General features: G+C 39.0%; 1 protein-coding gene across 2 annotated transcripts in view; it reads left to right on the forward strand.

Moving 5' to 3' along the window:
• ENPP2 (ectonucleotide pyrophosphatase/phosphodiesterase 2) overlaps positions 1–21,195 on the forward strand; it is a 56,852-nt gene that overhangs the window by 19,578 nt on the left and 16,079 nt on the right. The window contains exons 9-16 of one of the 2 annotated variants that reach the window (XM_010079812.1): positions 3,551–3,606; positions 5,818–5,883; positions 6,614–6,686; positions 11,551–11,706; positions 15,354–15,465; positions 16,833–16,958; positions 18,749–18,780; positions 19,598–19,725. In XM_010079812.1, the coding sequence (XP_010078114.1) occupies positions 3,551–3,606; positions 5,818–5,883; positions 6,614–6,686; positions 11,551–11,706; positions 15,354–15,465; positions 16,833–16,958; positions 18,749–18,780; positions 19,598–19,725 (749 nt within the window). The remainder of the gene's footprint in view (positions 1–3,550; positions 3,607–5,817; positions 5,884–6,613; positions 6,687–11,550; positions 11,707–15,353; positions 15,466–16,832; positions 16,959–18,748; positions 18,781–19,597; positions 19,726–21,195) is intronic. The other variant, XM_010079813.1, reaches the window with a different exon arrangement.

The following is a 21,195-nucleotide window of genomic DNA, read 5'->3' on the forward strand; positions in this document are numbered from 1 at the left end:
CAGGGGCATACATCTGACATAGTTAGACAGCTGGGTATAAAATTCTAACATATTAACAGTTAAAACCAATGTATTTATGTATGGCAAATAAATTACATAAGCTTACAAATGGTACTGACCTTGCAACGCCTAACATAGCAAACTTTTATGATAAGTGACCTGAACAGATGTGACGAGCCACAGAGTATATATAATGCATTGCATTTACATGCGCAGTACTGGAACATCTAGGATTAATTAGCTTTAAGACTGTGACTCTAACCAACAGAGAGGAAATGGAACAATAACCCTTATTCCCTTCTTAATTTCAGTTGTTTTGGATGGAGAAGGTTGAGAGGGCATCAGCTAACGTCTTTTTTCTATCCTACATTGATTGACAGTGCAGATCCCTGTTAGCCTGCCAGGGGTATGACTCGTAGTCTGCCTTGACAAACTATGAATTTAATTTAAAGACAGGCAGAGATGATCACTGGTGATTAGGCTGCAGTAACAGTTTGCCACGCTTTTCTGCTAGACTTACTATCCTATAGCTGAGGGTTGTAAGGAAACTTCTGTGCTCCTATCAGCTGCTCCAGTCTGCTAATTTTATCTAGCCAGTAAAGGGTCTGGCTAATCAAGGGCACTTCTGGTAGAGAGGGTAAGAGACTGCTGCCACTTGATTAATCATCAGTAGCTGTCGCAACTCTAAAACACACTGGAAATTTGAATTAAAGCTTGCTCAATGCAGATAGAAATTCTTCCACCTAGATGACTGCTGCTTCTCTGCGTGTGTAAAGACGTCTTTGCAAATGTATTGTTATGAGTAGCGGCTTTAGGTATGATGATGAATAGTGATGAATTTTCTTATTTTGGTTTTAAATAAATAAAAGGATTTTTTTCCCCTTCCCCTTAAAAAAAAAGGAGAGGGAAGGTCCAGTATTGTTTTGTTGTAACCTTGAGTTGAACCAGACTCTGCCTGGAAAAATCAGGATGGAGTCACTCAGACTTCACAGATGTTGTGGTCAGATATGTGCCTTTGGGTTTGCTGCTCTTTGGCTTCAACAGATCATTGTCTTAGCTGTTGAGCTTATTTCAAGTGCAGCAGACACATGTCCTCATCCAAACAGTTAATGCCAACAGAAATGGCTGCATTCCCAAGGTGAAATCCCTGGGAGCAGGGAGGGTGAAGTTTTTCCCTGTCTGCAGCCAGCTGGGTGCCTTAGGACTGCCCTGCTCTTACTGCTCACTTAGGGGTGTGCAACTAGGAGTGCTCTCCACTTGCATTACTCCTTGCTCAGAAAGGTGTTCCTGCTGTTTTCACGTGGCGCTCATGAAACACACTCTATGCTTGACAGGAATAAAAAATAGCTACCGCCTTCTTGCAGGCATGCTGGGTGCCTTGGCAATGTACATAGGGCCTAATTATTCATCTGTCAAGATGACTACTGTTCTACTGGCTTGGCCAGAGGGAGGGCATCTTCTGGCACATGTTTAAAATCACTGCCTAAAATAGACAGGGTCACGGGTGATTTCAGCAATGCTAACAGCCAGGAGCAGTGCAGGACAGCCTCAGCTGCTGGGGGTGGAACTTGGCTGGCCTGATTTGGCCAACCAGGCAGGCTGGACCACCTGGACCTGTGCGGGCCAAAGCACTAGAAAGTCAAACTAGAGTTAACAGATGGTAAAATCCAAATGCTGAATTCCCTGGACTTAGTTTGTTGATACCTTCCCAAAGATATCTGCAAAATTATTTAAACTTTGCAGGAACAAAAACACTTTCAAAGAAAAATAAATCTGCTGCAGCTCTGCAGGGACGATGGTTTTCCAAGTACAGCAAGACCAAAGAGCATAACAACAGCGGAGCTGACGATGGATTTGTATTTGACCTCTTTTCTCTGCAGTGAAGTGTTCTGCTCTAGGAATAAATCTGCAACACAAATAAAAATGTAATTGCTTTAAGTGGGGGCCTTTTTTCACCTGGGAAGCTCATGAACCACTAATGAACATGGAGTAGCTCCTGCCCTAGTTAGACACAGGGTCCAGGCTGAAATTATATACCATGTGCTGATTTATATGACACAAGCGAGCTTGAAGACGCATCCTTGCATTGCGGTCACACCTCTGACGGCAGTGTCTGGGCTCAGTGACATGATCAGTGGATTGTAGGCACTCTTCTCTTTGGTTCACTGGCATCTTTCTGTCTCATCCTGTCAGGGATAGTATTCTGGGAGCATTTGAAAACAATATCCCTGTTATTCAACAATTAAAAACTCAATTTCAATATAAATTCAATGACTTTTTTTTTCTTTTTTTGGGGAGTCAGTTTGCAGCCACATCATCTTGTGGCCATTGTCCCCATGCAAACCCCAGTGCTGGTGGAAGGCTGGGGCTGCAGACAGTGGGGGAGATGCTTGGAGGACTCCCCATTTGGTGGCAGCTTGAGCACAGATTAATATGAATCAACCCTGAAATCAGACTCTTGGGGAGAAGCAACTGAAAACAGAGAAGGATGGGCTGCAAATCCATGGCCCTTCTGCTCCTGCTGCATTTATTTAGTAAATCACCGTTTCTGTAGAGTTATCATGGATGTATTCTTCCCTGAAAAAGGGGATACATTACCAAAAGGTTAGAATACAATGAAAACAAATGCTCTTCTATAGCTGTGATTTTAATTTAACTGGATTGAGTCCAGTAAGATTTGGAAGAGTATAAGACAAGAGAGAAGCAGTGTGTCCAGGGTACTGGAAAGGCAAAGATCACCAATTTTCCCATCAATAACAATGTCCAAATGTAGTTGCTGTTCACTATAGCCTCAGTTTGCAAATGATCTGTCATCAGACTGTGCCTACTTTATTTCAGTTAAGACTGATTCAAGAATAATTCCGACGTGATGTTTGAATAATGCATGCCCAGACGACAGTTTATAAGTGCCTGTTTGAGGAAGGTAGAGGGGCCTTGAATTATTTTCAAAAAATTGATTTAAAGTAAACCAGAGGTTTTGCAATTATTAAGTAAGAGAACTATGTTTCGGTCTAACTGCTCATGAAATGGATAAATTGCAGTATGCATTAAAAATGGGAAGAAATAATATCATTGTATATGTAATGCTGGCCTTTAAGCCATTATCACTATTGAAGTGACTTTTGAGATAGTTTTGATAGTTTCTTGCAAGAGAAATTTAGTTCTGTAGGGTTATAAACTCATTGTTTGCTTTGCTTGATTGTGGAGCTTTCTGATGTTTGGTCATTCTCATTCCCCTGCCTTATATAGATGTTCATAGAATAGAAAAGAGAAAAAGAGTGAAGGGGGAGAGAGAGAAGGGTAATGAGGATAACTGGGGGGGCAATAACTAGGGGTATGGTATGTCTACAGCACAGCGGCTGATCCACAGCTACAGAATTTGCATAAGTTTGTCACTCCATGGGTTCAAATTAGGGACGCAGGCTGAGGACTGAAATTTTCACTTCTAAGCTCAGGGTAGAAGAATGTGTCTTGAAAACATTTTCTTTTGATTTCAGAGGGTCATTAAAGATCTGAACACATTCTAATCCTCTTATATTTTCCTCATTAGATTTGGATTACTGCAGCCAAGCAAGGGGTAAAAGCTGGCACATTCTTCTGGTCTGTGTAAGTGCCCTGTTTTCTGGAGATTTGTAACTAGTAATTCAAAATTAATTTGACGCAAGTGTTTATTAAGTCATTTTCCATACTCTAAGCACTCAGTAGCTTGGAGACCGTACCTGTAACCTTCCCTTGTTTCATTTGTGCAATGTTTCTGATAACTAATTTGCTGCTTTACGTTCATACACTGATTTTTAGCAGCTGTCAGAAGAAAAGATGTGTGACTATGTAAAAAATTACTTTCTTTCATTTCACAGTGTGTTGTTTCACCTCGTTAGTATTGCTAGCAAAGTTTCCTAGTCCTCTGACTGTTTGTGGAAGACTCTTTTATTGTCCTATTATGTCATCTGACATCAACAGCCTAATTGACTCAAAAGCCTGACTTGCTCATTTTACAATCCAATCTGACCTTTAAGTAAGTTATCCAATTGCCCTTTCCTAAAAGACAGCTTTGAAGATCTTTGCTACTTATTCTGTTGTTTAATGGGTCCAATTTATTTTCCCTTGTTCCAACTAAGATGTATCTTTGTAACCAAAAAATTACGAATTTTGATCTTTTCTGAGTTCTGAAGAATTCACACGGATCAATCTCTCGTTTTCATTTTAGTGGTAGGATTGCAGGAGCAAAGAAAATGGGCAAACTGTCAAGACTGAAGTACTAAGGGGGTTTGCCTATTTTTTGCTGATTCCATTAGGAATGATACTCTTTGCTGCTCTAAATACCATATAGTATATGGAGGGAATAATAAAATATACCACATACAAAGCTGATGAGAGGGTTAGGCTTGCAAGATGGTTATCTGACAGAGCTCCAGCCTGGTGCTCTACAAAACGAAGAAATTAATGTGATTCTGTGATTCTGTGTAATGTGATTCCTAAGCTCTATAACTCTGTAGTCACCATAAACACCCTGGCCAATGTGTGCTTGGTGATATAAAATGTTGTGGAAGGTAACCAAGGGTATGTCATATGAATGGCAATAGTAAGGGAGTGAGACAGCCACTTCATGTATGAATGAAGTATGTATGCTTTAAAACTGTATTATTTAATCTGAGACACAGAAAGTTTTTTGGGAGAATTTTCAGGCAAACTCTTTTAGGAAAACAGAGGTGTTACAAACATCTTAGTCACAAATGACTTTATTGAAATAGTGGATTTTTTTTCATATTGCATAATAAATACAAATTTCAAAACTGGGCAATACACAAGATTATTATTCCACTTTGTAATATTGCCTTGTTTGCAAATGTTAACATAAATTCTTATTTTTGTAGTTTTTTTACAACCAAAAGTTCTTTGTGTAGCTGGAAGCTGAGGACCACTGTTGTTCTACAAGGCATGAAAAACTAATTTATTTCACAGTGGCTGTTGGCATCTCTATTTGTCTGTCAGACCTTTCTGAAGAGTGCTGAATTCAGTTCAGCATGGTGAATCCCAGACTGTTGTATTTGATTCCTGCTTTGACCTGATGGAATCTGGACTGACTATAATATTGTATTAACATAACTGCTTGGTCAGTGACCTGCAGAGCTCTTCTAAGATGAGATATTTGGAACTTTAATGTCTGTTTATAAGGTTAGTCATTCTCATAGCACGAACTTGGCCTCAGCAGCCAAGTGAGAAGTCTCAGGATACAGTGAAACAGGATGAGTCTGTTCTGCAGAGGGAGAAGCTGTCAGAGTTGTGCAAGTCACCATGCTGATAGCCTGGGATTTCAGATGGCTCTGTTTTGATTTACACCAGCCTAGCCCTCAGTTTGGTTACTATAAAGTCAATGAGAACGTTTCCAGTGTCTTCAAGACTACCTGAACAGGATGGTCATTTAAACCTGTGAGCAATTTAATGGCTTTTACTCACACCACCTGTCCAATGGCAGCACTGTATTGCATGAAAAAGTTCATCTGGGTTAAAGCTACCAGAATGGATCTTTATTTACTCCTATTTAGAACAGATAGATTTACTGCTTCAAGTTCTGACTCCAGTTACAAACTTTTAATCATCTTTCTTTTGGAGTATGTGGACATCCAGGAGAGCTGAAGTGACTCTGTTTGCAAAATAAGAATCAGTACCAAGCAAGAAAGAAGATACGGCGTACTAAAAGCAGATGAAGTTCTTATGACTGATTTTAATCATCTTAGAATCAGTTCGTAACAAGTCTTTGTTGATGCTTGTTGTATTCTGTGATAACAAGATATATTATTGTATTTTGCGGTCCAGTGTCATCCCCCATGAGCGCAGAATATTAACAATACTGCAGTGGCTAACTCTTCCAGACAGTGAAAGGTAATTCACTTATTGTCATCTACTGTTGGATAACTGCTACCTTATCTTCTCCCTAAAAGTAGTCAGAAGAGCAAGAGGAAATTTAATTCCAAATGTTATTTTTGTCTATTACATGCTATCACTGATTTAAGGATATGCTTGGGGTTTGCGTTTGGTGTGGTGTGTTTTGGGTTTGTTTGTTTTTTTTTTTTTTAATCTCAGCTTTTAACCATCAGCATTTTTATTCTTCTCAATAAATGTATGGTATGAATTTATTTCTTATCAAGAAGCATTTAGTTACATGGATTAACTTGGATTGTTCTTATCCTACTGAGTCTAATATGGTTTAACAACCTCACGGGCAATGGCAGTTGCAGAACTGGACCCGGAGGACTGTGTAAATGTTAATATTTTAATTATGAGTATTTTTTAGCACACAAGTTCCCACATGCTGCTGGCTGCAAAGCTTAGGCGAGCTGCTGTTATGATCTCTCCTACAAGACTTGGAGCATGTGTCCTCAGATGGTACCCCATGTGCCTCCCTGCATGTGTTCTTGGATTTAATAAAACTGTAGAACAACTAATTGCTTAATCATACCATGGAAACATGACTGAGAAACAGTTTTTTTTCCGTAAAGCCAACTCTCTCCTTGGAAAGTTAACTTGATTTGACTTGACCTAACAGGTCTGGGGTTTTTTGTTGTTGTTGTTGAAGGAAAGCTATCCTGAACAAGACCTTTCTTTCTTTCAGGCCTTATGTTTATGCTTTCTACTCTGAACAACCAGATGCTGCTGGCCACAGATATGGTCCTTTCAACTCAGAGGTTAGTATAGATTTGCTTCTGCAGAAAAAGCACGTTGGGCAAATACAGTTTTGGAATAATTGCTACTGCTCGGGAGTAACATTTCTGGCAAGTTTTTTTCACCCGTTTCTGCAGAATGCTTCCCCTCTGCCAGAGAAAGCAAAGTTATTGTCTTAAGGATCTATCTTGTAAGATTCACTTCTGAGAGAAGGAGCTGCCTGTGCCTTCCAGGAGGCTGTTTCTCTGTGTCATATGATAATGCAAATGGAAAGATTTATTTGGCAAAGACAGGAGTATATTTGGGGCAACACCATGATTTAACTTTTCTCAAACAATTTATCCTTCTTCAAAGTAATAGAAATATAATGCAGAAAATATTGAGGAAAAATGAGGAGGAGAAAAAGCTTTCTTTAAAGCTGACAGCCTGCAGTAGCCAAAGTAATAATTCCAGTCTGTCGTGAACTGTAAAAAGCTGCTATTTCCAGCTTCATATAGGCCCTACAGGGGTTCAGAAAGCTTTGCCAGTACTGTTCCCTCAGGACCAGACTGTTGAGTTTGGAAAAAGTTTTGAAGCACTGTAAAGTATTTTAATGAAAAATTATGTGCAAAATGCTACAGAAGTTTAACTCCTTGTTTGAGCTTTGGGTGGCTGGCTGGGATGGATGAGTACCACTTCCCTGTCAACACTGTCCAGGTGACAAAAACTTAAAGACTATCACTTGTCTAGAATTTGTGGGGAGGGAATGTAAACTGCACCCAAATATGTGATTACTTCAGGTGGCTGGGATCTGGCATCTCCTGTGATCTCTGGCATCTGGCAAAGGTCCCCTAGTTTCAGTGTAAATCTATGCCTGCAGATTGCCATCATAGGACTTTAAGAGTTTTTATACATGCTCTTTAAAGAGTAAACAAATATTTGCAAATCTTTGAAAACTGAGGAGTGTATCAGACACCTAACCTTTGGAAGGTAGTAGAAGTCTCCCTGAGCAGCCAAGTACCCAGCAGTAGTTCCTGACTTGTTTGGTATACATCTGATAGCTCTTCTCTACTGGAGAAGAGAGCAAAGAGAAGCAGCATTAATCTTTTTAATATACTTGAGTTATTTGGGCTGTTTAAATAAGTTTGCAGCAGTTATGAACTTGCTGTGGGTAGCATCCCTGTTGGAGCAGTTTGAGCCATGGTCCCAGAGCAGCGCCTGTGAGGAGTTATTCCAAACCAACACTGAAACACCATACTGGATAGGAAGAAGTGGTCCTTTTTCTGGATTAACAGTGGTTAAAATCTGCCAACACTCTTGCTAATTGATAGGCGTTTATGTGTCTCCATTTGTCTCAGAACAGGAGAGATGTCTGAATCAGTCAACCAAGATATTGGTAATGAGAGCTCTCTGATTCAAGGATATATTACTCAGTGATGCTTTATAGTTCCTCGTATTAAGTGTTAAAAATACTATGTGTGGCTTATGACTGACAACTCTAATTTTATTTATCTGTAGACAACCAGTTCCTTCTGAACAGAGTTGTGAGGCTCTTTCTGTGAAGACGACAATATTGAATTTGCTCTTTAAATTGTAGTCTTTAACAAACCACTTTAGTATCCAATGTGGTAATCCAGTTTCAGGTTAATTATAAATGTCTAAAAAGTGAAGAGGAATTGTATCATCATAGGAAAAGCCACTATAAAAGCAAAAGGCCCCCAAAGGCTCTTATTGCTTGGGGGTTCTTCTGGATGGTAATCTGAAGGTTGACTTCTAATTGCAAGGCAAAGCTTAGGCTCTTAATAAGTGTGAATTAATAGCTTACGTAAGTTTTACAAAGAAATTGATTTATGCCATTTGTGTTAAACACAAGAAGAGCATGAAACTGATTTTTATCAAATTGAGAACAGATGACTTAGCAGATGAGCGTGTATGGGCTTGTAGTTCAAACAGTGGCCATAACTTTGTGAATGGAAATTTGAATAAATGAATACAGCTGTGTAAGTATTCAGATGCTAAGATTTGCTAGAGGCTTGGTTTCAGCACAGAAAAACTAGGAGACACATTATATTGTTTTTCTTGACACTGTTTTCAATATAATTTTTAGGAGATACGAAGCTTACGTAAATCAGCTGGGGAGAAAGTCCTCAAAGAGATCTATTTCAGCTGCTTCCTTGACACCAAGAGCACGACATCCCTGTGAAATAATTCTTTTTTTGTATACAGCTGGCAGCACTTAGAGAGTTGGAGTAGTTCTGACCACTTCATTTTTCTTCATGCAAAGGCAGATCAGCCAAACAATAATGTTTGAAAACAAGCTCTTAGCAATTCTGTTTTGTGTTTAAGATGAGCTTTTTATTTTTTCTTTTGAAGAGTGAAGATTTTATGCTGAGTTTTTCTTGCTGCATTTAGTAGCTTGAGGAATACACCTTGAAAACCTCCAAATCCTACAAATGTCCATTAGTGTAAAGTGTGTGTTCATTACAGCTTCTTACGCCAAATACTGTTCTAAGTGTACTTTAAATGTATTACTTTTAAGGTCTAATGGTGTCCATAACTGATAATTTTCAGCTTCTAGTCTTCAGCGGATGGCACTCAGAGCTTCACAGGACATACAAAACAGCCTACCTCCAAAGTGTCGTAAAAGCTAGAAATGAAGGGACTTAGATGCACTCGTACTTTGCTGGGGAATTGCCAGTGTTGCTGATATAAGCGGAATATAGATTGTGGCCAGTGTCCACTAGTGTAACTTTGCATGTTTTCTAACATTATGAATTTCACTATAGAAGTTTTGTTTGTTTGTTTTTGGTTGTTGTTGTTGTTTTGGTGGAAGAGGAATAAACTTCTTAGGAAGTATTTTAAAGGATTCTGCTACATTTCCAGGAGTAGTTATGGGAATTATCAGTTATGTGCTTGCTCTTGATTTACTTCTGCATTTTTTTTTCTATCCCTTTGTGCTTCTGCAGTTGAATTCTGGTAGGTGGGTCCCTTTGGGTCAAGAAGCAGAGCTTTGGCTGGCTAGTTATCCTTGTGATGTTACAGTTCCCTTCTGTAAGCAGGGAGGGATTTGTTGCCCTCCTGCATAACTCTGTTCTGACTCTTCTCAAGCAAGGCTAAGATTTGGCTGGTTAATAAGAACTTGGCGCTTTTTTTTTTTTTTCCTCCTAGCTAACTTTTTTTTTTTGGAAAATAAAATATTGTAGAATTATACTACCATAAGAGCTCTAAACCACATCGAAGTCTGGCATTGCTAAGGCGTTCCTGCTGCTCCTCTAACATGCTGTCTTGAGACGGCTATTTTCAGTGTTGAGACCTGGGTCTCCTGCGCTCGCGTGTTTCTGGCATTGTGGAGCTCTGTCTGAGCTGATTCAGAGACAGTAAAATGAGAATCCTTCCTTTCCTTGCCGCTCCTCTCATCAGGACTGCACAAAGCTTGAAGCGTTTTAAAAACAGAAAACTCTGGTGCTGCTTTATTAAAATGCCTTTCTGGAGAGAGACGAATGAGACTGGACTAGAATCTCCTTTCCAGCTGCTTGCCTTGGAAGCAATGAAACAGCATGGCAGATGGTAACATCCCCTTCCTTCCCTTCCGTGTTTACATAGCTCTGTGACTGAACAACTGTGAGAAGCTGCCTAAGTACATAGAAGTAAAAGATCATCATAAATCTCCGACTCTTCTCAAGCCCACTCAGCATGCTCCGTTATACGCAGCATCTCGTAGTTACTATCTCCCAGTAGGTGAAATCTATCACTGCTTCACACGCAATTCCAAGCAGCGCCAAGTGCCTGCAACTTGGATTAAAGTCAGTGAGAGTGGTACAGTTTAAAATCATGAGCAAATTGATTAATGGGATAGTATGTTTTTCCAATTATGTCTTAAATTTTTTTTTTTCCCTTCTATAAGCCTATCCCAGGTATTTGTGTATTTATGAACAATAGCATTACCCAGTAAGACGCCACACTGAAAGTGCTAGGAAATTAAATTCTCAAATTGCCCGTAAAGCTGGTAATAAGGCAGGTAGCAGTGCGGCTTTCTGATGTATTGCCACTAATATGCCCTGCCTAGCCGATTTGAAGGATACAAGCTCCATGCTAACTGAGTCTCACCTTCGCAGCTTTGTCCTGCAATCTGCAAACAGTGTCTAGTGGGGTTCTGGTGATTCCAGTGGGGTGCATGGCCCGGCACACAACAGTGACACCTGCTAATGACACTGATGAGGGTCCCCACTGTCACTGATTCTCAGCCAAAAAGTGCGGGTGGGAAACGTTGCAGAAAGCCATTTGGACTGGACAGGCTCTCGTGCTCGTACCTGAAGCATCGTACAAGTGAGATGTTGCATTTCCACCAGCAGTCTACCTCATTAAATTGTATGCAATTAATTTCAATTTAAGTAAAATTAAGTTTACTTATATTTTGATAATATTAATGGATTAATACTTGATCAATAAAAACCCCCACATAACTATATATTTTAAAAACCAGAAGCCCCATCTATCTTCCAAAACACCAATTTCATTTGCTTTTATGCTGTCCACTCTTATAACTGGAACAGGCTGCCCAGAGAGGTTGTAGAATCTCCTTCTCTGGAGATATTGAAAACCTGCCTGGACGTAATCCTGGGCAATGTGCTCTAGGTGACCCTGCTTGAGCAGGGGGTTGGACTGGATGATCTCCAGAGGTCCCTTCCAACCTCAGCTATTTGGTGATTCTGTGAACTGCTGTTCTGCTTTCAGTACAATTTGATGGATTCCTCTTTAAGGAGAGACAGATCCTAAATTGTCCAAATGCCTACATTTTTGAAAAGGCCACAGTATTTATGCTTCAGAATTAGCTGGCACAGGAAGCTTTACTGTCTGATGTGAGTCAGGCTTTTTTCTGAGTCCAGACATCTCTCCCCGCCAGTACAGGAGAGTAGTTATGGCTCCCCTCTTACTCCGCCTAAGAGACCTAAGAGAAAGCTTCCTCCTAAGAGGAGACAGGAAAGACCAGTTGCAGCTGCAAAGAAAAGAAGAAGAAAAATTCATAGAGCGGATCAATATGCTGCGGAAGCTCGTCGGAAGAAAGTAAGTTTACATATGTTCCAAAATTTTATGATGGAAGTGCCACTTTTTAGGCACTATTCTAGCTTTCTTTTTTTTCAACTTGGGAGTTCGCTCCATGCCTCAGCTTGGGATTTTGCAAACAAAACTTCTTTAAATGTACTGCCGGACCCAAAGGGAAGCAGCCAAACCAGACCAAGTCTTCTGGGAGCTATGTTTTTCTTGTTTCAGACTCTGTTTGCATTAGGGAAAGTCATCTTTATAACCTCTTTATATTTTTAAATCCAGACATCAGCTGGAGGCAATGTCAGATAAATCCCTGTGAAGACACTACCAGTGTTGCTAACCCTTCTGAGCCATTACGAATTCTGCAACATGTTATAGCCTCCTTAATTCCCTAGCTCTTGGGAGCCTGGTGATTATTTGAGATTGTGTGTCTAGTCATTGTGGTTGTGGAAAAGTCCTGAAAATGTGACTCATAAAATCTAAAAAGGAAAGAACTTTAAAAAGTTGTTTTAAAAAATATATTTTAAAGCCAGTTTGTGACTTTGGAGGGTAGAGGACTACATGATTTCTGAATGCCATATTTGCAACAGATGTGGTGCATAAGTCTGTTTTCACAGCAAAAAGGTCAAATAGAATTTGCTTTATTAGGAAAAGGTGCAAGTGGAGGAAAAGCATGTTCCTTAGTGTACTGCCTTTCTCCACCTAGCACTAACACACTGGGAGAAATTATAGATCACTTCAGTGTTATTTTAATTTCAGAAATTTAACTAAATAATTTTAAAACTCTTCTAATAAACAACCTAAATATTTCTCCTATAGGTTTTAAACAAGAGCCTTGACACACCACTGTATCCTACAAGAGGCTATAAACACTATTCTCAATAGCCTTTTTTGGAGGTGTTTTTTAACTTGTTGCATGATTCAAATTAAAACAGTTCTTTTGAGACCAATGCTTGAAGTGTAAAGATATGACAGACAGGAACACGCAAAAAATTATCAGGTATAAGAAAACAGAAATATTCCAGAGAACTTTTAACACCAGTTTACCTGAGAGGAGAGCTGGTAACTTCTACGGATATTGCTATTACTTATTAATTTGCCATTCCAAGTTATACCCTTCTGGCATGAAGTATAGTAGGTAGCCTATAACATTCCTACTGGTGTGAGCATATGTTACTCTCTTTTTTTTTTTTTTTTCCCTTTCTTTCTCTGGATAAAAATATAATCCAAACTTATCCCTAAAGAACTCTTCTTGATAAGTCAACTGTGAAAATTTATTGCTATAATTTCAAAAAAAATCATCCTAACCTTATACGATAGTTCCCATCGTATCTCCAAGTTAATCTTTTGGTACTGTTTGAGAGCAATGGAATATAGTACAGGCTGGATCCTACCAATATTGGGAAAAAAAAAAAAAAGTTAGAGCAAAATTCTTTCTTCCTTCTAATCGAGCTTCTTCTAAGGGAAAACTTAGCAGAGAGTTCAATTGTGGTCTATATGTCTCGGATCCCATACCCAATGCTTTCACAATAGTACTATCTCTTTACTGTAGCACCATCTTAGAGATGGTGCTACATCTTGAAATATAAAATGTTTCTGTATGGCCTTCCAAAGTCTTGATATCAACATATTAGTTGAAGAAAGGTATATGCAAGAGGGTTTTTGTTTACCAATAACTCTTTGAAAGTTGCTTCTGGGAAGAACATGATCTATAAGAGCAGCATGTCTGCACAAAAAATCCTTGCCTGAATATGTCACCTACAGCCAGCCTTAGACTGCAAAGACCATTTGGGGAAAAACTTGAGCATTGTATAGAACAATAAAAGATAGCTGAAAAATTGAAGTGAGACAGAATGCAATGAGACGTAGAAATATTGATGAGGGCCTTTCTAAGAGCTGCTTTGAACACAGTGAGGTAGTGAAAACTGCAAAGTTGAAGGGGGTTATACTGTTGTTTTCTGTGTGAGTTTTTTGTTTCTTTAAAAACAGGATTCTTCATCTATATTGATTTTTTTCCAGAATTTAGAATTTTCAGATTAGTTTCAGAAATGTCTCTGCAGGCTTACAGATGAAATTGGTGAAGAGAGGAGCTAAACAAAATTACCATCACTCATGAACCCTTGAAATCTCTGGAACTACTGTCGCTCTTTTATTATTATTATTTTTTAAAGAAACCTCAAGCCTGCTGACAGAAGTAAACATTAATGGGAAATAGATCTGTATTTCCAGCTTCCTTGAATAAGCTTTGGATTCTGAGTGAAAGTTGTATTTCCTTATATGATTGATGTTATACAAATAGAGTTTCATAGAAATTGAATTCCCATTTGTTGAAGAAATTATTTGTATTTGAGAGTGGAAGAATGCCAAAACAGACAATTTTCTTGTAGTCATTTTTCCTTTTTTTTTTTTTTTTTTCCCTGAATTCTAAATGTTTCAAAGTTTTAACTAACTGCCTACTTAGGCTTTCCTGAACTAAAATATTTCAAAATTTCACCCTTTGCCTGAACCACTTCCATATGTTGCAGAAACTGTTCTTCCTGTTCCCCACTGCGATTCCATCTCTCACGAGCTGCTTCTCCGTGTACTTAAAGTGCCACATGGGAGATGACGTTTCCTGTCTCACCATCCCTTAATGACTCAGGCAGAGGGAGATTTTCTGAACCATCTCTTTCTGGGTCATACTAACATGGTGTTTATTTTTTCTTCTCAGAAAATTTTGCCAAAATCTAGTTTATTCTCATCCAAAATTTGTTAGCATTCTGTTTGTCACTGGGAGGATGTTTTGTTGTGGATATGTGGACCAGCCAAGTCAAACAGAGAAGTGAGGAGGAAGTTGGCATATAGTGACAAGAAATGTTTTCTTCTCAAAACCAAAACAAAATCTGATTCCTCTGCTTAAAATCTTACTTTAAAGCATTTCCCTTCTCTGTGCCATCTGGTAAAAAATGTTTCATTTTCTTATAGCTGAAAACACAATCCTGTGGACATGTCTTGGTGTTTTCTCTTGTTTCTTAATAAAAAGGAAAGTTAAATGAAGAAATTATAGTACTGTATCCACGTCTTCTGGGCCTGCTGACAATTTTGACAAAACTGCCATTTGAGATGTCAGAAACTCTTGGCTTTGAAGCTGAAGAATTGGCTCCCTCCGAGCCCCATGTGCTACTCAAGTGACTTGCATGTTGTCATCCTAGGATCAGATGTCCTTTGAAGTGAATTTCATTAAGTAACTTGGCCTATAAATCCCAAGTCCAAAGCTCCATTTTGTGTTCATGTTTTGACTAAACCATTCACATAAAATAGCCTTTTAAAAGTACTGCTATTTCTCTATAAGAAACAAACTGAACCCCAAAGTCACATGCGTTTCACTAATATCTGTACTTTGTTTTACCAAATGTACACACGTCCATGGGAGGCCTAGGATCTTCCATAAAGATCTGCTGTCTTTTGACAGCATCTCAGCAGGGCTTTCTCATGACAAAGTCACAGTATGGATATAGGGAAGGAAATGGTGCGAACATTGCAGGTGTAACAGCTCAGCCAAGGCTTTGCCTCTTGACCTGGATGGTTATCCTATCAGAGTTTTGCCAAAGGACCTCCATTTGTAGAAGAAGAGAGGACATTACAATGACAGAATTAACTTTTTTCCTTTCTGCATATTTATGCAGATGATGGTGAATCCCCTGAGAGAGATTGACAAGACAGTAGGACAACTAATGGATGGACTGAAACAGTTGAAACTACATCGATGTGTCAATGTCATCTTTGTTGGTGATCATGGTAAAATGAATAGTATTCTTTACCACAACATAAATGCTTGAGTGATGTAGCTGTACATATAGTAGGTGGCATAAATGAAAGTTCCATTTAGATATTTTTGTGATTATTTTTTTCTAGTAGTTTAAATTCCCAAACCCAACCAGTCGGTGTGGACTGGACTCTCAGCTTGCTGGTTCATTGTCATTGGAGGACACTTCTCTTTCACAACAGTGAGCAGGGTATTTACATCTCCACTTAAGAGTTTTTCAGAGTTGTCATTTTTGATATCACATCCAAGTGCAGCTCTCCTTGCATGTATTGGAAGGCTATAATGTGCCTAGAGTAATCTTTTTTGGCAGTTTTTATGGCAGCAGACAATTTAGAATCACTGTTCTCCTTTTCATGAGGAGAGGAGTAGGACTTTAGAGCAAGACATTTCCATGGCAATTAGTGGGTCAAGTTATCCTGCTGGGAGAAAGACTGGAATATCTATAAGTGACTGTGTCCAGCTTGGATGGAAAAATGTAATCAAAATAGTGGAGGAAGAAGGAAAACGGTAAAAAGAAATTTCAGGGTCAGATGGAGAGTTACCCAAAAGCAGAGCTATTATTTGGTAACTCTCATTCTTTTGGACATCAGAAGACACTTTACAATAGGAGAAATAGTATATACTAGCAAAGACAAAAAGGAAAAGAAGGTTTTGTTAAAGAAAAATGTGACCATGTTTGAGATAAACCTGTTTTTGCATAACTTTTTATCAAGGCTACCAAAGGTCCTGTTCTGTTTAGATCTTTGTTTATTAAAGTCTCACAAGAACTGCTGCATTAGCAATAAAATGGAATATGCCTCCTTTCTTCCTGCAGGGAGGGAAGGGTAAGGGGCAGGAAGGATTTCCAGGGGAAGAGGCAGTTTTGTGCTGAGAACTCTCTGTGACTGGCAATCCATTCCTCCCTGCCACAAATGGCTGCAGGAGAGAATTTATCTGCGGCTGCCTTAGAACAGACCACCAACAGACAATACCTTTTGTGTGTGACTTCTCTTAAAATCCTTTGTTTAAAAAAAAAAAAAATCCCTGAAGAAGTACACTAAACTAGAAACAGACTCTGATTTTTCCATGAGCTTAGTTTTGAGATGTCAGTGCACACATGGTATATGCGGTGTCTGTTTCTACAACGTTGAGACTGGTATTTCTCTTGTGTAGACAAGTGCTAAAATCACCCCTAGTTTGGCTCCTGCCAGTGTCTGGTGTTGAAATTAGATGACTGGAAAGAACAAGATCAGTCATCCACAAGAACAGAATACATAGGCTGTCTGGGGTCTCTTTCTGTGCTGTTTTGGAAAACATGTTTATTTTCAAACTGGATTAATTCTGCATTTTCCTTCTGCAGGAATGGAAGACACTACTTGTGAAAGAACTGAATTTTTAAGCAACTATCTGACTAATGTGGAAGATATCATTTTGCTGCCTGGATCTTTAGGGCGAATTCGCCCTAGATCTAGCAATAACCTAAAATGTAAGTTATTTTAATTGTACCCCTTTTCTCCCGAGAACCAGATTCCATCTCTTCCTTGGGTGACTTAGCGCTTGAGATGAGCTAATCTTTGATGAGAGCAATTCGGGGCTCAGACAAGAGTCCTCTGGTGAAGCTAACCCTGGGATTTAAAGCACTACAGACCCAGCTGCCCCGCTGCTGCTCTGGGGAGGACTAACCCCCCCCAGGGCAGCACTACCAAGACGGGGCTTGTGCCAGCACCATGGCTGCTCTGGCTTTACCAGCAGTTTAAGCTACCATGCAAACTGCAAAACTCCAACTAACCATAAGTAGGTATGTTTTTTGTAATGCATGCTACAAGGATGATAACTTTTTGTAGAGGGGAAAATCAGATAGTTGGGACAGCCAACTGACCCCTCATAACACTTGGGGTAGGTATACTTTGGGGGAGGATAGATTTGACGAAAAATTGGCCTTTGAAGGTTGAAGGTTTCTAGAATAGCAGCAGAAATCAAAAGAATGTGGCAAAACTTTCTTAGATACTGATTTAAGTATGTATTTATTTTACTGTAAACTAATTTACCAAGGTATTTGTGCTGTAGAAATATGGGATGAATGTGTAGAGATCTGTTGAAAGTATTGCATCTATTGATACTAGACTACCATGAAGACTGAATTCCTGTGCTTCACAGTCTACTGAAAACTCATATTTCAGTTCTTCTGAGAAGATATTTTTTTTTAAGATCTTTCAATCCTTGCATTCCCAAATTGCTGAGAAAAATTAGTTTTCTTTGGAGGATGAATGGCAATATCTTCCAGAAAGACCAGCTAGTCTGACCAACCTCTGAGTCATACTACTGGTGTTCCCGCAACACTATTTTCCTCTTTTGGCCTCTCTCCACAGCATCCTAGGTTGAATATTTGCAATTGCTTGTAAATCAGCAGTTTGAACATAGAACAAAGAAGTATATTCCTTAGTTTTAGAACTGGGTTTTGCCCTCGTAAATGGTAAATCACCAGCTTTTTTTTTTTCCTCCTCCATTTTTGTATTGATAGCGCTGCCTCAAGGCCTGCAGACACATCTTTGCGATGCACAAGCCTAGAGCTTGTATTATGAGATTCAGTAGAGGTCAGTTCAAGCTCAGCAAGATCATGCCTTAAGCGACCAAAAGAATAATAGTTCAGCAAGAGATTTTAACTTCCTAAGATTTTCTCTTGACCTGTTTCTTCTCTCAGGACTGAAAAGTGCTTCCCCTGCCCACCATCTGGAAGAAGACAGGGTTTGTGTGGACTGCTGCTGGTTTTGGGACATCTTGCATGTCCCTTTAATAGTCCAAAGATGTATCCAGAATATTTTACTGCAGCTTTTCACTTACCCTGTAGTACCCTATGAAACATGGAAAACATTAAAAGAGACAGAAAATGCTACATATTTATCTTACGGCTTCTAAGGAAGTACATTGTTGTATTCAAAAGTGCTTTCAAAAATTTTCAAAGAAAGTCTCTGTGTTTGGGGATGATTTTTTATTTTAAATGAAGTAGTCAAAAAACTTGAAATTATGTGTTTTCAGAAAATAGAATAAATACTAAGCTAAGGCCCAAATCACAAAACAGCGAGCAACATTACCTAAGCAACTAAAATATCACTAAGTAAAGGGTATACAGTTAAACTTTAGTTCATATTCAGGATATCTGATCTATACAGTTTTAATAAAGATCAGCCAATTCTAGGAGGAACACTTCTGTAAAACTACATTACTGCCTCATGTTTTCCTCTGCAAATCATTTTTTTTTTTTCTTTTGCTTAACAGATGACCCTAAAGTGATTGTTGCCAACCTTACAGTAAGTATTTAGGACTGGGAGGTGTCTCTGTCTATACTGTACTGCTCACTCCACATCTTAATTTGGGGCATTATTCAGCATTCTCTCCTTACTCTTTAGGCAGGAGAACCAACCATTAACATGAATAAAGAGTGTTAAATGCTGCCCTTCATGAGTACAGATTAATGTTTGTCATAAATTCCACTGTTTGCTGCTGTAGTAGCTTTTATAACCTTTTTGGGCAGTGCAGAGCCAGAATCTCCCTGACCATCTTGACTCCCTGAATTGAGTCTATTTATTCATTCCTTCAGAAATGGAAAGTAATCTTTTAGGGTAAATATTTTACTAGCACTTTGAAGAAGCTGAAAAAGTTCATTTGATAGCCTTCAATTATAACCTTGCTTTTAAAGGAAAAAAAGTGTTTAAAATAAAAGCTGATTAAAAAAAGATGTATCAAATTTTGTAACCAAGTGGCTTTAAGTATATCTGCAGACAAGATGTATTTTAAGCATTCAACTTTCTTCTGAAATTTGAGTTTTGGTCCAGTTATAAAAAAAATTCTTCATCTGTGAGCTAAGTAAGTGTGATATTTTGCATGGTGCTTTCAAAAAGACTGTAATGAGAATGAAGCTTTCCAAATACATCTTTGAATGACTCCCTGGGCCCTGCTCTTACGTAAATACTGCACCGAAAGGGCTGGACCACGTGCTCTAGATGTACGCTTTGTTTTCAAGACATCATCAATAATGACCTTAACAGCTTTATTTCTGTAGCTCAAGGTTTTATGTGCGTCTAAGCTAACTGACAGCAGTGTTGTTTGTAACCATTTATTTTTCAGTGTAGAAAGCCAGACCAGCACTTCAAGCCTTACTTGAAACAGCACCTACCTAAACGCTTGCACTATGCTTACAACCGGAGAATTGAGGATGTCCATTTACTGGTGGATCGCAAATGGCATGTGGCAAGGTAAACCTTGCTTTGGCTTCCATCCTGATTTTCAGCCTTTTTTTTCCTGTCTGTCAGCATCCCGCTCCTGTCCCCCAAGAGCAAGAGGAGTTTTGAACTCCCAGTGAGGTTCAATCACATTTGGTGCAGGGGGATGTGACACAGAACACAAAACTTTTTTAAAGTCTGGGAATATCAGTAGCTGGATAGATGGTAGAAACCCAGATTTCTTTCCTCAAGCAACTCTGTGGTTCTTGACTTATTAGCTTGAGTATAGGAACTGATAAGCTTTTTTAATGAGCTGCAAGCTTATTCCAACCAGGAAGCAGGCAATATGGCAGGAAGGGCAAGGCATATGTGACCAGGGGATATTAGGGAACAAGAAGCTGAGTAGATGCAATGGGTGAATGGAAAGAAAACTGACATATTGGCAGAGTGGGTGAATGACTGAGAACATGTGGAAGGGTCAAAGTGCCCGGCAGTGTATTGTGTTGCAAAACTAATCCACAGAAAACCAGGATGCTTTAGCTCAGAGAAAACCATGTTCTGGGTTGTTCTTCCCCATATGCCTCCAAATTTTCAGTTATAAAATGTGGGCAATTTTTAATAATCTTAGCTAAAGAGGAAAACCAAGTTGGCACATATATGGATAGAGTGAACAGGAGAGGAGTAGCATTTCTTTATGAGTTGTGCACCTCTTTCTGGTTTAATATATATTCTTTTTTTTTGCTTTGATCTTTTGACATATGTTGTGTATTACAGTATGAGAACGGCTGGGTCTTTATGCATAAGCTGACTCAGGGGTTCTTGGAAGATGACACAGCTTTTGACTCATGGTAGTCTGTTATGAGCTTTAAATAATGGTAGGGGTTTTGCCTGTATAGCTGCCAGGCAAACACACGGTGTGTTGTAAGTGCCTTTTGACATCTGTGCTTATCTTTCTGTGAGTTATGCAAGGATCTCTCTGCTGAAGCAGTGAATGAGAAACCCCAATTGCTTTCTTGCATAACTCCACTAGCTGGCTGGCCGGTTGCCCCATACAGTTTCTGTGGCTAGGCTTCATGTACATTTCAAAGAATCACACTCGGAGTTTTAGGCCTATAAAAGCTTTAATTTTAAGAATGTTACTGGAACTGACGGGATGGCCCAAGCTGATTTACATTTAGTAATTTCTTAATTGCATCAGACTTTCTTTGGCTTATTTATTCATTAGATTTTCTGAAATCTCATTCACCAATAATCCATTTGTTAATGTAACTGTAATTCATTGTATAATCATAACCAGGAAAATGCTTGCTGTAACTCTAGTACAAAGCCAAAATCAAATTTTGGCTGACCATTATTTTGTTGCAGATGAAGAAATTAACTTGTAGGATGATCTGGTCTGCTCCATGTATTGCCTGCATATGGCCCTCATAAAACTAAAAAAATACTATGAAGCAAGCTGGTAGTTATAATTCCTATGACACAATACTTATTTTTCCATGTATT

Source organism: Pterocles gutturalis, unplaced genomic scaffold, assembly GCF_000699245.1.
Source record: "Pterocles gutturalis isolate BGI_N339 unplaced genomic scaffold, ASM69924v1 scaffold26809, whole genome shotgun sequence".
In the NCBI taxonomy this organism is placed as follows: Eukaryota; Metazoa; Chordata; class Aves; order Pterocliformes; family Pteroclidae; genus Pterocles; species Pterocles gutturalis.